Source organism: Lates calcarifer, linkage group LG17 (genome assembly GCF_001640805.2).
Source record: "Lates calcarifer isolate ASB-BC8 linkage group LG17, TLL_Latcal_v3, whole genome shotgun sequence".
Taxonomy (NCBI): Eukaryota; Metazoa; Chordata; class Actinopteri; family Centropomidae; genus Lates; species Lates calcarifer.
In genome coordinates this window covers 22,244,405-22,260,849 of record NC_066849.1, presented here as the reverse complement: position 1 = coordinate 22,260,849, position 16,445 = coordinate 22,244,405, and the positions used below count along the sequence as shown (strand labels likewise).

At 39.4% G+C, this 16,445-nt stretch overlaps 1 protein-coding gene across 3 annotated transcripts in view; it reads left to right on the top strand.

Annotated features, from left to right (window-relative positions):
- The window catches only part of LOC108895279 (ephrin type-B receptor 1-B), a 105,484-nt gene that overhangs the window by 22,063 nt on the left and 66,976 nt on the right, over positions 1 to 16,445 (top strand). The window contains exons 2-5 of one of the 3 annotated variants that reach the window (XM_051077278.1): positions 4,896 to 4,960; positions 5,593 to 5,883; positions 6,932 to 7,150; positions 7,270 to 7,450. In XM_051077278.1, the coding sequence (XP_050933235.1) occupies positions 4,904 to 4,960; positions 5,593 to 5,883; positions 6,932 to 7,150; positions 7,270 to 7,450 (748 nt within the window). In that variant the 5' untranslated portion in view covers positions 4,896 to 4,903. The remainder of the gene's footprint in view (positions 1 to 4,895; positions 4,961 to 5,592; positions 5,884 to 6,931; positions 7,151 to 7,269; positions 7,451 to 16,445) is intronic. The other 2 variants (XM_051077280.1, XM_051077279.1) reach the window with 2 other exon arrangements.

Here is a 16,445-nt window from a genome sequence, read left to right as displayed (position 1 = left end):
GCACAGTACAAATGTGAGGTACTTGTACTCTACTACTTGTACTCCACTACATTTCAGAGGGAAATGATGTCATTTGTTACTCCACTGTATTTATCTGACGTTTATAGTTAGTTGTTACTTTTCAGATTAATTCAAACCAAAGCAACAAAACATGATGTGACATCCTCAGATGTTTTGTTTTGTCCGACTAACAGTCGAAAAATATTCAGTTTACAATGATATAAAGATGAAACTGTTGTATATACTGTTATTAACATTAACCCAGTCCTGATCAGCTACATGATTAAAATGCTGCTTACATGTTACATGTAATTATGACAATGTAATATATAATAATAATATTAGGAGCCCTTCAACATAAAAAGTACTTTTACTTTTGATACTTTCAGGTATATTTTACTGATAATACCTATGAACTTTCACTTAAGTAAAATTTAGAATGCAGAATATTTACTTGTGATGGAGTATTTTTATACTAAAAACTAAAAGATCAAAATACTTCCTCCATTACTAATTAAAGATATACATGCTTTTACTCTTTTCTTCTTAAAAGCTATTGAGTGTTTAAGTTTAATTGCACAGTTTCCTGTGGAGAAAATATTCACCCACGTTTGAAAGAGCTTTTTTAGAGTTCCAGAGCAGTTTGCCCTGCCTGATAATTGTCTCCATAATTGATTTTGAGGTCATGTGAGGTTGCATTAAAAGAAAAAGCTGCTCAGCTTGAGTCCTTCAGAGTTTGCGTGTGTGTTTCAGAGTGTACACGCTTGTCTGTATAGCCCTACATATATTTGAGTTGTGCAAGTGCACATCTGCGTCTGAATGTGTGTGCTCCCGACTGAGTTGTCCTTTCGTGATGCCGTGTCATTCCACTCCAACGCCTGATTGGTCAACGACTGTCGACTGACGTCTTTCACTACAGGAGGGCTTTTAAGTGTGTTTGGCTTGTGTGTATGTGCATGTCTGCGTGTTATTTTGGTGTGCTGCTTCCTTAACCACAAGTATGATGCTCCCAGGCGTTCTTACTTTCTTTCACCCAGAGGCATACACACATACAGTATATACAGCACACACACATTCACAGCCACATAACCACGGTGCTAATTTGCAGTCTTTGAGCAGTAGACTAATCTGGTTCGAACACACTAGGCTAATGAGCATAAGATGAACCAACCTCACTTGGCATCTGACCACAGGTACTTACACACACGCATAGACACACACACTCATAAAGAGAGGGAAAAAGAGAAAGAGGGATCGAAACAGTAAAATTACTTCTAATTCAGCGTCTGTGATGGAAATACTTTTATTTCTCCCTTGTGAGCCACAACAAGGCTCTAACAGCCTCTTTGACTGCTACAATATTGCACAGATTTACCTGCTGTTTCCTCTGCCATAAAATAGCTTTGGTTTCGTTCAGTGGTGTTGCATCGGTTGAGGAGGTGCACCACTGCGGGGGAGGTGGGCACACTGCGATCGCAGCCTCCAATATGTCAAAAGTAATTAGGCTGATCGGAGAGTATACCCTATTATGCACAGAGAGGTGTGTGCTGTGTGCTGTTAATTAGACTGATGAGTAGATACACTCTAATAAACCCCACATAGACCTTCAGCTACATGACTGGTGTTGTTCTGATTAGACATTTAAATGGAGAATGTATATTTGCTGATATGGTTTGGTTATGTTGTTCTTACTCTTGGACCAGAAACGTGATAAACAGATGAAGAGTAGAGCTGGAATAATTAATTGATTCATCATTTAGTTGATCGAAAAAATTCATCTGCAAATATTTCATATTTTCGTATTTTTCACTATTCTCTGACATTATTAGACTAAACAATTAAAAATATAATCATTGAGAAAACACTTGGCAATAGGGATGTAACAAGTTTTTAAATCCATGGTTCGGTTAAAATAAGTTGGATATATTAAAAAAAGATATTTGGCCTCATAATTTTTAATACTCACACTCAAATTGGTCTCCCTGCATTTGATCATAATGCTGAAGCTTTGCTCAAGATGCATTAACATGAAATGATGAATCACTGAGGTCTCCCGAGAGTTCCTGGGTATGATTGTGCAATCAATTTTCAATAGATAAAAATTACCAACCATGTTTGTATATTGTATGCCAAAATTGCCTGGGAGTGTGCCTTTAACTCCCTGTTTTGAAGTAGAAACATGGTGGTATGGTGGAGTATGACGGTGCACAGCCATTGTTCTGTTCTTTAAGCAAAGCCCTGAATCAAATCCTTTCTTGCAAGCCTTTGCTGGAAGGTATAGCATGTGAGACTACAAGAGCTATTCAACATCTCTTTTGTCAACAGTGTGGATTTATTACTGTTTTTTATTTTTTCTTGCCTCTCTTTTACCCAAACTTCAAAGACTTCTGAGCAGGAAAAATATGCAAGGTAAAAATAAAGTGGGTCCATATTCTGCTTTGGATTGGCTTTTGAAAATCTTTGTTGACAACATGCCACTAAACGCAGCGAAGCTACAAATTAGATAGTGACAATTGTCACCGTTTGAATAAGCTTTGGTCCAAGATTTTGATAGTCGACTACATTTTTGCATGACAAGCATTTCATTTTCCCAAACGACCTTCACTCCCAGGGGAGAGCTGAAAAACTGGGTTCTGCTGTAATTAGGCTAGCTCACTGACAAAAAAAGAAGCACCCAAGGTAGAAGAAGGGGGGGATAAAAGACAAGGAGGTAGAGTGAAGGAGAGGATGAAGGTGGGGAGGGTGTGAGGAGGAGGAGAGCAGATAATGAGAGGCAGGGTGACAGAATGAAAGAGTGCAGGAGGAGGAGAGCATGTCAAGAATCAAAGGGGGGTTGTTTGCCTGCAGCTGCCTCATGGTGTGATGTCGTCGAACCTCTTCACCATGTTTTATTACAAAGGGCTCTATGTTAAGGTCTGTGTTGTCAGCATGCCAACTAACTTATGTCGGCTTGAGTGTCTCAGCGTGTCCGTTCGCTGCACTGTGTCGCTGTTAATTTTGCATAGCAGTAGTTTTGTTCAGCCGCAAGTAAGACAGTAGTACTTAAAAAACCAGCTTGGGCAAAATGGTGGTTATAAAAAGTACATTAAAGGGAGCACAGGCATCATTTCATGCTGCAGAATGATAGACCCACAAACCTGAAACAAAAAAGGGAAAATTATATTTTTTAGCTCTTGGTGTGGTTCAAACACTATTTTGGTTTGAATTCTTCCTTCCCTCTGACTGTTGAAAGAAATACTGAGCAGTTTATCTTAAATTAGCTCACTTTGCATAACAAGGTGGTGGACAAATATGTGTCTTTTAACAAGCTTTAGTCATAGGGGAATTAGCATTTCTTGCACATTTTAAAGATTTTTATCTGATTGAATGTTCATTGTCTGCATAACTACTGGTGGCAGTAATGAAAAATAAGTGGTTTCCACTCACTGTACAATACCAGTAGTAACATGCATGGACATGTTATAGTAATTAATTTATTTCCTTCATTAAATATCTCTCATTTTTCAATTTCCCAGCCTGTCAGGCGTTGCACATACCAAACAGAAAGATGGTGAAAATAATTCTTAAGGCTGCTCACTAAGCAATATTTCACCATTAACGCAGTAGGATCTATAATATGAAGTGACATGTTTTACAATGAATGCTGCCATCTGGGCTTTTGCTGTCAAGTAGCTTTGTTGTTGGGTTGTCATATACTTCTTGGCTTTCACACACCTTTGTTGCCATCTGAGAGGGGTATGATTAGCTTTGTGATGTACAGAACTGTGTCAGTGTGTCACCCAGCTGTGATTTAATCAATGTCAGGTTGGTACGTGAGATTACAGTGGCAGATAGAGCTGATAATAATAATGTAGGTTCAGGTGGGGATATGAAAGTCATTAGTGGTATCCAGATCAGCTGAGTGCTACCTGTGCACTTTCACATAACAGTGTTGTCTGTTTAATTGCTACTGCTGCTGCTGACTGACGTCACCTGTATGTAATTATGTTTTAATGTATGTTAATTGGCAACAATGGTGAACAACTCATTAACATGCAATTTAATGAATAGGTATGAGTACTAATGTAAGTGGAGTTAGGAATGGGTATGAAATAAAATTGTCTATCCTAGTATGCTCTGTTTTATAGCACAATATCAATTATACTGCCTTATACTATATTTTCTGGAAAATCAATTAAATTATTTGTGGATAATATAACCAGCCAGGAATATCTGTTTTCTGCAAATCCATTAGGTTAAACCCCCAACTGATTGCAGTACTTATGCAAAAGTCATATAAAAATATTGCCAGATAGCATTGACAAGCAGCCCCACTCATTAATTTACAATATTGTGTACAATGGCCTATGTACTCATTAATATGAAGGTTTTATATTGTTTTTTTTTTTTTTTTTTTTTTTTACATTTTGTTTCATTATTTATGATAGTGTTTAATTGGCTTTAGCATAGGTACATGAAGTTGAGGAGAGGCAGCCATGGCCGAAAAAGAAAGAACATGTCTTCGGGCAATCTTATTTTTAAAGTATTAGATAAGCAGTCACCGCCTCTTAGACCAGGTGTTTCAATATACTATTTCATTATACACCTTAGTATATGATGTGGTCAATCACAGATGACACTGAATGACAGTGGTACAGTTCATAGGCTGGACCAGGCTAACCAGAGGCCTGGTTTATTTGTGGCTACGTATCTCTGTTATCATAGGGTATAGGGAAAGAATGAAAGAAAGAAGTGTTGCAGAAAAGGTGTAAAGTGGGATTTTATGAATATGAATGACATGCATCACTGTGCAGTGCTAAAGTTGGTGTCTGAGCTGACTATTAATTAAACTCATACCTGTCCTCTCCCCTCTTTCCACCTCTCTCTCCCTGTCTGTCCCTCTTTTTGTCTGACAGAGACAGTGATGGATACAAGGACAGCCACAGCTGAGCTTGGCTGGATATCGTTCCCTGCCAATGGAGTAAGAACAATGTGCAAAAGTGTACTGTAGGTGTGCGCAGGTGTGTGTGTATGTGTGTGTACCCTTGGGAAAAGCAGTTGGAGTACACTTTACAGTGCTCCATTAACAAATCTGTCAAAATCTTAATTACAGTGGCAAGGTGACACCAATTAGCCACTATTGATGCAGAATAGAATGGATTCCGATAGATCAGAGAGGTTTGCCACACAGTCTGCAATAGACACATGAATAGAATAAAACAGAATACAATTAAACACAATAGAATTGAATAAAATAGAATAGGGTCTTCCAGACATTTTCTTGAACTCCATGGTGCTTTTAAATGCTGGCTTGGCAACCAGCCGGTTACAATGGTCTGCTCTGTGTGTGTGTGTGTTTGAGATGAGTGCCTCTAATTGTGATGAATGGTTGTCCCTGTGCAACACAGAACAAGGTAGAGGAGAGGAAAAAAGCGAATGAGGGAGGGGAGTGGAAGAGAGAGACAAAATAGGAGCAAGGGAAAGAGAAAGTTTAATTTGTGTCAGGTCTTGGTAAACCCATTAATCATTTTAGCCTCTCCTCTCCCCTCTTCCTTTGCTTCCTCCCCTCTCATCCGTACCCCTGCCCTTTCCTCACACAAACACATTCCCTAGTGGGAGGAGGTGAGCGGCTATGATGAGAACCTCAACACCATCAGGACGTACCAGGTGTGCAACGTGTTTGAGCCCAGCCAGAACAATTGGCTCCTTACAACTTACATTGACCGACGGGCGGCGCAACGCATCTATGTGGAGATCCGCTTCACCGTACGTGACTGTGCCTCCATCCCCAGTGTCTTGGGCTCCTGCAAGGAGACGTTCAACCTCTACTACCTGGAGACTGATAGGACCGTGTCAGAGGGCATCAAAGGAGTGGAATACTGGGCCAATGCGCCTTTTCTTAAGGTAATGGACACAGAAACAAGAGTCTTTCAATAAAGGAGCAAAGCAGTGAGGAGCTGCTCGTTATGGGAGTATTGTCTCTCTGTAAATTAACATTTCAAAGTAAAATTTTAATGATAATCTTAATGTTACTCAGCAGAAAGACGGCAACACTGTGGGGCTATATTATGCCAAGGGTTCAGCATGGATTTTTTTTTTTTTTTTTTTTTTTTTTTTGTGACTTTGGTATGCTAAATAGCTGTGCTAAGTGCTGCAGTACCCTGAGTCTCATCAGTTGCTAATCTGGAGAAAATGTGGGCCAGGGGCTGGTATTCTGTGCATATTCATAACATCTGTTGCTCTCAACTGGAAACCACATATCTCCAAACTTGGACTGAGACAGTTCTCCTACTTTGTTAGCTAAATAAACCCACTGGATTATCTGAAAATTGAATTGTCACAAAGCTGTTAACAGGGTTTTGTATTTCTTAGCTCATGAAAGGTTGTCAGAGAATACAGACAGTTTTCACAGGACAGCAGCAATGTGTAATCCAGGGAAACACTGCACTGATCCAAAATTGATCATGAACTCACTCAAAAGCAGATCACAGTTTATTGAACAAGGTCTTCAAAGTTCAATATTTAACTTCCACCAGCTATTAGAATTTAACACTCATTGGACGGATGTGTTTTTCCCACTGCTCATATTTGGCCTTTCCCCTAAAAATGTCCTGTGCACAGTAGATGTACATTTGTAGTTTTTCAATTAAGCAGTTTTTTTAGAGTAGCTGAATCAATCATCCATGTGTTGGAAATCTCCTAGCAGCCACCGCTGCTGCAATCATCACTTCACTCGGGAATTAGCAAATTATGAATAAATTCTACCATAATAAAATGAAATGGTATGTGATCACAAGTGCATTTATCCAAAATTATGCAGCAGCTTCAAACATTACTTACTTAAAACGTATCATTCTAGAAAGAACAGGGACAGAAGAACCTAAACCAATTAGTTTGTTTGTTCATTTTTCTTTTTCCTTTCCTGTCTCTTTCTCTCTTGTGTCTCTGCCAGGTGGACACCATCGCAGCAGATGAGAGTTTCTCCCAGGTGGATTTTGGCGGACGGCTAATGAAGGTGAACACAGAAGTTCGGAGTTTTGGGCCACTGTCCAAAGGCAGAGGATTCCACTTGGCCTTCCAGGATCTGGGTGCTTGCATGTCCCTTCTGGCTGTCAGAGTATTCTACAAGAAATGCCCCAGCGTAGTGCAGAACTTTGCTTTTTTCCCAGAGGTATGGACCATTACTGAGTCAAAACCATGTTGTGGCTTCCATCAGACTTTGGTAGAGCTGTAATCAAAAATATAAAAACTTGTTAATAGAGCCTTTATACTGACCCCACTTTTGTGCAGACACTGACTGGAGCAGAGTCCACGTCATTAGTCATTGCCAGAGGAAGCTGCATTCCCAACGCTGAGGAAGTGGACGTGCCCATAAAGCTCTATTGTAATGGAGATGGAGAGTGGATGGTCCCCATCGGCAGCTGCAGCTGCAAGGCGGGTTATGAACCAGACAATGGCAACGTGTGTCGAGGTAAATCTTTATATTAATGAGGATGTGTTAGTTCAAACTGAGCTTGTAAAAAATTAGGGAAAAATGAAAACAGGTGTGAATTCTGTATTGCACCACAGATAAGATATTAGAGATGATGGCATGTGGACTGAATTAATTACTTTTCAAATGACCTTGCCACTAGCAAACACTGCACACAAGTCATATTATCCTGCAGTGAAAACTAACAAACCAGTGTGACAGCAAATCAATGTCTAGCACACATGGTTCTAATAACCATAGCAGCCATGTTATTTCAGCAGCCAATATCTCAGTGAGCATACAACAAACACACATGAGCTAACGTTACAAATAAACCATAGAAACCATGAAAATGCAACTGTGATCAACGTATCAGCAACCAAAAAGATATCATCAAGCAAAAGATTTTAGATGTATGTGGTTTAAATATGTTATGCTGATAGTGTTTTTAATAACTTGTTTGTTATTGCTATTAGAAATCTTCTCTATTTGAATCCTGACTTGGTCTGTGAAACATCATCGCTAGACTGCTCTGTGCTGAGTCAATTCTGGAGAAAATGCAAATGTTTATTGTATCCAGAGAGCAAAGTATGTCATTTCTGGCAGGGCCTAGCTGAATAATCACATGCATGTGTACATTTTTAGATGTATTTTTGCTCTAGGGTGCAGCCAATATGTTAATATTAGTGGAAGCAGACTTGGGTGAGCATGGCACTAAAATAGCTCCTCTTTCCTCAATAGTCAACGTTTCTCTACCTCTTTTTATATCTGGCCTCCTTCCCCATTTCCTCTCCAAAGTAGTACCCATCATTTCTTTTTCTCCCTGGAGAGTCTCATCCATTTTGTGCATGTGTGTGGGTGGGTGTGAGTGTGTGTGGGCGTGTGAGCATGTGTGTGTGATGTATGTACATATGGTGAAATGATAAGTGAGGCCGCTTCATCCCATGTTAATTAGTTTAGCGTGTTCCAGCCAGATTAGTCTACTGCAAATTAGTCCTGGACTGTCAGAGAGTGTCAAAGAGGCAGAGGAGTATCAGAAAGAGAGAAAGACAGAAAAAGAAAGATCAAAAGAAAGAAAAACAGTAGAGCCCTCTGGAGGGATGGACTGGCAAGAAAGTAAAAAAGGGGACAAATCAAGGACAGAAAGGTAAAAAAAAAAAAGAGATAAAACAGATAAAGCGCGCACAGTAGACTGATGAATAGTATTCTGTCTGACTCTTGTGAAATACATTAAATGCACTGACTGTCTGAAGTTGTAACTTAGTCTTTGGTGTCATTGTCTCTTTCCAAAGACTAAAACTATATGCCATATTTGAGTGTAAGCCAAGCAGGATTCACGTGCAACAGTGATTAAGTCTGATAATAATACAGTAACGGTCAAGGCTATTGCAGAAGGAATGAAGATGAAATTGACCCTTTGCTAAGCTCCGCCCCTTTCTTGTTAGCTGTTGGAGCTAACATGATGGCCACACTGTCACTAGCTGCACGTCCTGAGGAAATATCACATTTTTGGAAAAATCTAAAAAAGCAGTTTCAAAGAGATGTACACAGAGGGGTCTACAGTATGCATTTGAGGGATATAGCCAGGATGTCAAACTGACATGAGAGTCTATGGAGCATAGCTGTATAGTTGTTTGACAGTGATCAGAGCTGGTTGATGCTATGCTATGATTGGTCTGCGTTCAAGGGGTGGGGCTAAATGCAAAGGGTCAAAAACTGTACAAGCTGTATTTCAATACCAATTTAAATCTATTGAGCGTCAGTCTCAAAGTAACGTTAGTCTATTCCCCGTTTGAGACTGTCACACCCACTAGGACGCCATACAGGGCTTTAAGTGTATACACACCATTGACTTCTTGTAACCGTATTTATCTGTAACAGCTTTTTACATTTAAAGATGCTGTCATCGTTAATGCTGTTGCTTTTTTTGCTGATATGAAAAAACTTTTTTTCTTCCATCCAACTATCCAACTTCTAGCATGTGGTGTCTTTTGTTAACTCATTCAACCCTGCTGTGCCTATTTTGGGAGTTGGGCTGTTCATTCATAAAAGACAGCTTTTTTTCTGTGTTGAGATTGGGTTATTAGTACACCGTCATACAGTGTAACTTACTGACATTATTCTGTAGTTTTTAATTTTCTTACTGTGGAAAATTTCTATCGTGACCAGTGTTTCTATTTTTTTTAACGCCCATGCTTACTAGACAGGCAGACTGGTTTCAGCCAAATCTGAATGAGAATGAGTCCAATCCTCATTCAAAGGCATAATGCATTGAAATATTCTTTGATGGCAAAATGTCATGAGTATTCAGACTGACAACAGACTCTATCAACATGACTTGATGGTTTCTGTGGTGCCATGTCCATATACACCTGCGTCATCCTTTTTTCAAAGCTTTTGTGCTGAAACTGTGATTTAAGATGTTGTGGGACAGAGTATGTCCCGTCTGTCTCCATTTTGCTGGCATCTTTTTGGTGTGTTCTTCTGCCAATCAGCTGATAACAACTTGGCAGGATACTGGACTCACTATCAGAACAGATGGTTGTCTTTGTGTGTGTGTGTTTGTGTGTGTGTATGTGTGCACGTGTGTGTGCGCTCAGGCCACAGAGATGGTATTTATTTTGCACCAAACCAGCATATTGTGCAAACCATCCGCCAGAACTGGCTCAACATCAAAGTACTCTGTGTGTGTGTGTGTGTGTGTGTGTGTGTGTGTGTGTGTGTGTGTGTGTGTGTGTGTGGAGTAAACAAATATTCAAAAGACCCTTACTTCAAATGCATCACACTACAAATGTAAGCACTACCATTGAATACACACTAACACACAAAGTACCCCTGCTGTGGACCCCAACAACGCTCTTAGAGTTTTTAAAACCTGCAGGCTTTTAACACACACACACATACACACACACACACACACACACACACACACACACACACACACACACACACACAGTCAAACACACACAGACACACACTCATGCAAGTTTTTAATAATTGATCAGTGAGCCTGTATGCCAACTTTAGACAATTGTCATCCACATGGTCGCTGCATGACTCCACACAGCTGGCTAAAGGCACAGAGGGAAACAGAGGAATAATCTTTTTCTCTCCCTTTGTCCGATTTTTAACTCTGTCTTTCTGTCTCTGTAAATCTCTGTGTGTGCATGTCTCTCTCTCCTATCGTTTCCATTTTCTTTTCTCATTGTCTCCCCAACCGTTCTTAGATTAGTGCCATTTGGATGGTGGATTTTTTTTTTGCTCTTTGAGTGTCTTAAGTTCCTCCTCAAAGGTTCTTTCATTTTTGTAAACCTATCCAAACCAAATGAGGTACATAACACTGAGAAAAGTAAAGTAAAAATCAGCTATACTACCTAACTGTACCTGCAGCTGTAGCAAATTCTGTAGCTTTTCAAGTAAAAGGCCACTATTGCAAAGTCAATATTTTAGTCTATTGTTCCTGTAAAAATAACATACCTAACTGACTGAACAAGTGTGGACACAAAACCCAGACATACACAAATAACATTCACATGCATTTGCAATGTTAGCAATTTGAAATCCTTCGACAGCTGGACCCAGAAAAAGAGGGAGAGAGAGAGAGAAGGAGAGAGAGCGATAACTATACAGAGAGGTATCCAGAGATAACTAATAGAGAGAGAGGGAGCAAGACTTGTTGCCATGGTGACACGCCCCATGTCTATGAGCAAGGTTGTTGAATAAATGACCTTGACAAGCCAGATGTCTATCTGCCGATTCAAGACACAAACACATACACATGCACGCACACAAAAGAGGTACAAGCCACTGACACCCCCGATGATGCGACTTCAAAGAAAGGTAGATGTCTGAATATACAGAAACTAACAAAGGAGAGTGAAATAGACAGACACAGAAAAAGGAGGATGAAAAGTGTCTGACAAATGCAGTTTGAATTAATCAATTTTCTGTCAATTACAAATTTTTCTGGCTCGAATAGTAATCACCAATATCAGAAAAATATTTTTACTATTATACTATATTGATCTCACCCACATGTCATGGCCTTAATTTAGGTTCGTACTGTTTAACTGACAGGCTTTTGCATTTAAACTAGGACTGTCACAATATCAGATTTGCACTACATGATTATCGTGGTCAAAAGGATTCACAATAATGATGTTATAGGAAATTTAAATCAGTCAATTTCATATTTAGCTTTGTTTATTGTGTTTTTTTCCTCTTTTTTGGCAAGTGAAATATGAGTGTAGGGTAACTGTACAAAAGTGTACAAAAAGAAACTCAAAAAGGCATCCAGATGAACTGATAAACAGAAGATATATGATATTATCATGTGTTTATTATTAACAGAATATCAATATTTCATTTTTAAATGTCACGGTTATTGTCAGTATCGGCATATTATGACACTCCATTAATCAAACATAGACATTCCAGTGTCATTATTTACTCCTTAGTGTACTGCATTTTTAAGAAGTCTTTATAGCACCAGTATCTAAAAACATCTAAACATCCTCAAACTCAAGACTGAAATACAGTTGGTGTAATCAACTCAAAATCAAGTCAGATTTTATTCATATAGCACTAAATCACCACAGAAATTATGACAAGGCTCTTTTCATGTCTAGACAGTACTCTTAACATTATAATATTTACAAAGAGAGACCCAGCAGGCAACAGTGGCAAGGAAAAACTGCGTCTTCAGAGGCAGAAACCTCGAGTGGAACCAGACTCAGGATGGTCATCTTCCTCGACCAGTTGGGTTGAGAAGGAATGAGAAAGGGGATTGGGAGATATAAAGTAACATTAATAATAATAGTGATAGCTATAAAAGTAATAATAACAGTTATAATAGTAGCAATAGTAATAGCATTAAGACTAATTGTTGTTGTTTTACTCAGAGGAATTGGGACTCACCTTCCTCTACACCACAGAATAATGAGAGGACAACTATGGATTGAACAGTTAACTGATGTTGCATCGTTTTTAAGTGGTGAAACAGTTACTCCATGCTATTATTTGTGGTCAGCGATAAAGAAAATTGTTCACATTTAATATGAGCTTAATCAAGTCCTGCATTATGATATGAAGCTACACTTCAAAACATCAGAGTGGTTTCTTTAAGCCCTGTGGCTCATGTACAGTGTAATATACAGTGAAACATGGAGGCAGAGAACAGTGTTGTCCATGTAAATCATGTTCGAACAAGAGCATCAGCAAAACCAAGAAATAATATAATATTTCATGGGAGTGAACACAATAGAGCAGAACCGCAGAAATAAAATGATACTGAGAGGGAGAAATGAGAAAAGCAGTTTCACTGTGTTTCACGTCCCCGCTCACATTTTTTTTCTCTTTATCTTTCTCTGTTTCTTTTTTCAGTCACTTTGGTTTCTTTCTTCCTATCCATTTCCCTCTTGAACAAAATCCGCCTGACCCTTAAACCCTTTAACATTTGATTAAGTGACACTCTGCGGCTCTTTTCTGGCACTTTGTCTCATTTACTTCTTTCATTCAATTCATGGCATCGTTTGGACTCCAGTTTGTATGGACTCCTTAAAAGCCTGCTTGTGCAATCTTTCTCTGTCGTCCACCATAAATCTGTCGAGCATTTGCATTGTGGTTTCACAGCATCTAAAGCATCTCAGAGATAAAGTGAGCATTCATTACAGTGGAGGAAGGAAAACAAAAGTGCTAAAGATAAATCAAAAGTGAAAAACAGTAACATTAAAAAAACCTCATTTGGTTTTCCTCTGTCTTTTGGCAGAGCTTTTTCATTTCACACCTCTTTTCCCTGTTTGTCTTCTTTTCTTAACTTAAAATCATAATTCAGAATGTGTTTGCCCTCACAAAAAGTGCTTATGAAATCCTATGTGTGAAGCTAAAACAGGCATGCTTTTGGAAAATGACTTCACATGTTTGACCATGTCTTACATTTTGATTTTTTTTTCCCACTTGAGCTTCAAACTAGATGTAAGACCTTTTTATGGTTCAGCTGTCACACACTCAGTACTTGCTGTCAGTCTCCCAGCCAGCCGTAATCATGCTTTGGTTCAATTGCTGACCAGCATGGAAATGTTTAATGGCTAACCTGAGCTACTACAAAATTCCTTGAACAAGGCACCTAATATTTCTACATATAACAAATCGAGAAGTGCTGACAAGGGGGATGATGCATGTGTCTGTGGCATCAGAAACCTGCTGTTTTTGTTTAAGAATATGGAGAGAAAATTGGTATGGATAGGCAGTTCTTAAGAAGTACAATAATGTATGTATGTAAAGTGTGAACTTTTAATTACTTTACAGTATTTTGTGGAATTGCATTAACATACGTACAACACTTGGTGTTTAGATGACGGTGGTAGAGAATGCTGTGTAACATGTCCGGTCCAAAATCTCTCATTGGTGTTCAACTAGTTGAGACCTGATAATTACCAAGGCCTCATTAAACCATTCAGTGACCCCCTCATGACCTATGGATAGGGACACTGTCTTCCTGTTTCAGGTTTTCCTTTGTCACTGGTCTAAAGATGTGTGCAAAAACTTGGGAGAGTCTGTAGCAATGTGCATGATTCAGGTTAAGCATTTATAAAGTTCAGGCTTGTGTAATTACTTTTAAAAGGGGTGTAGCTCTTTATGAAATTTGAAGCTATGTAGTGACAGAGACAATACTTCAATCAGGAGAGACTTAGAACAAAAGCATGCAAGAATAGATTAGAATAGAATTTTATTGTGCACAGGAGAAACAGAGTTTTGGTGCTTAGACCCTGGCAGGAAGTAGATCACCATGGGAAGCGACTGGTCTGGTTTAGAAAGACACAGAGAGAAAGAGACATGGAGAGAGAGAGAGAAGAGAGAGCTCTAGATGGGTGTGTCAGGTTGTGATTGGATGAAAACGAATTAGTAGGTGGGGCTTAGAGATAGCAGGAAACAGTTGTGATTCAGCAGGTAAGTGCAGATAGACAGTCTTCCTGACTGAACTTTCACTAAGCTTCATTTCTCCTGCCAACCTCAGGTGTCTGTTGGCGTTCAATGAAATTGAAGGTATGGCCTTCACACAACCAACAAAGAAACTGTTGGGTCTATGTATCACCCTGTTTTCACAACACACAGTTCCTGCAAGCTACCACAGAAGCATCCGGTAAAATGCAGTGCAAATAATAAAACTGCGTGAAGGCAAGCTGAATACCAAGGATGTACTTTATGCTCAGCACGAGCCGTCTCTGGATGAATAAAAGATGGAAGGAAGGGCGACATCGTCTTTAAGAATTCTTCTATGTGTGTCGTGTCATAAAGGATAATTCAGTTCAGATTTATGGACAGAAACAACTCTGTCCCAGATAAGGGAGAAAGAGAAATGAAACCATAATCCACACCACAGATAATCAGTGTGACACTCATTTTGTGGATCTACACAAAATGTTTTTGTGTATCTTGTCAGAACAAGATCATGAGCTGGTATCTCAAAAAATCCCCCTCTGTGCTTTGTCAACTTCATAGTACCAATAATAACTCTACTGGTTCTACGTCCTTATAAAACAAAGTTTACCAAATGTCAAGACAAACATGACTCATGCCAAGAAAAATGTAACTTATTCACTGTGTTTCATTTGTGTTCAGGAGGCAGAGTTGTGTATTGTTTTTTATGTGTTTTTTCCCTCGCTGCCTTTACAGCTTGCCCGCAGGGCACCTTTAAGTCCTCCCAGGGGGCAGGATTATGTCAGCAATGTCCGCTCAACAGTCGCCTCCACCATCGAGGCCGCCACCCTATGTGGTTGTCGGAACGGCTATTACCGCGGAGACATGGACAGACCTGAAGACGTGTGCACCAGTGAGTCAGTCTTTTTTTTCTCTTTGTCAAACAAACACATACACAAACAAACAAAAATACATATCCAATAAACCTTTCAGCTCTGTAGCTGAATGCAGTTATGCTTCAGGATGACCAATACAGCCTTGTGAGAACAGATCTTTGGACTGAAGTTACCAATAGCTGACATATTACAGCAAATCAGTGCTCAACATCACCGGCAGTCCAATAAGCTCACTATTAAATTAAAGGCCAATATCTGCCTTTGATTTATCGTTCCAACTCTAATTTTATGCACCTTCATTCAGAGTGAGTGTGCCGCAATGTTCCCGTCTTTGTTTGGGATTTTGGGGAGCAGTAAGTAATAACGCTGCCACATTCCTCAGGCTTTCCATTGAAGTGAATATGTGTTTAGTGTGTTGAAGAGGCGATATTGCTATGCAAGGCGAGGCACAGAGTTTGAAAAACGCTGCCTCTCAGTTCCACAGAGAGATGGTGTAAGTAGGTTGAGACATGAATCATTTTGGACTGTCTAGTGACTGTGTTGCTAGTCTCAAACTGTGAGGCTGTGTGCATGTGCTGTGTGCCTAGACGTGCGCGCGCGTGTGTGTTTGTGCACGTCCTGGTGACCTGGATACAACTTCATGTTTTTTGGGGTTTGGAAAAGCTCTGGTTCATTCACAAGCAGGACTTTATTTTACTGTTTTATACTCACAAATGAATTTCCAACATTCTACCCTACTTTTCGTGTTTTCCCTCCCTAGCACTGGTTTTGACCTTTGTCTACTAGCTTAGGATTTTACAGGGTTGATCTCCTTATGTTGACTACATGATACTATACTAATCCACTCAGCAGTGCACAGCTTAGATCACTTTGATACCTGTAGTTCAGTTGACCAGGGGGAAAAAAGATTCTTTATTATCTTTTAGCTCTGGTCTGTTCTATGTTAATTGCTTATTACAAATGAATCAGTAGTAAATATAAAATGGGTAAATCAAACTGTGGGGACTGACAGCAAGTTATCGTGCATTAAATACTTATTTTGTGTTTGGTGCTCACTGATGGTCACAAAGAGGAAGGGATGAAAATGATGAGACCCTAATTGGACCTCATATACCAAAATCAGTACCAGACAGGTAGAAACAGAATGAAAAAGCACCTTGTTCAGTAGTATTTGTAGTAAG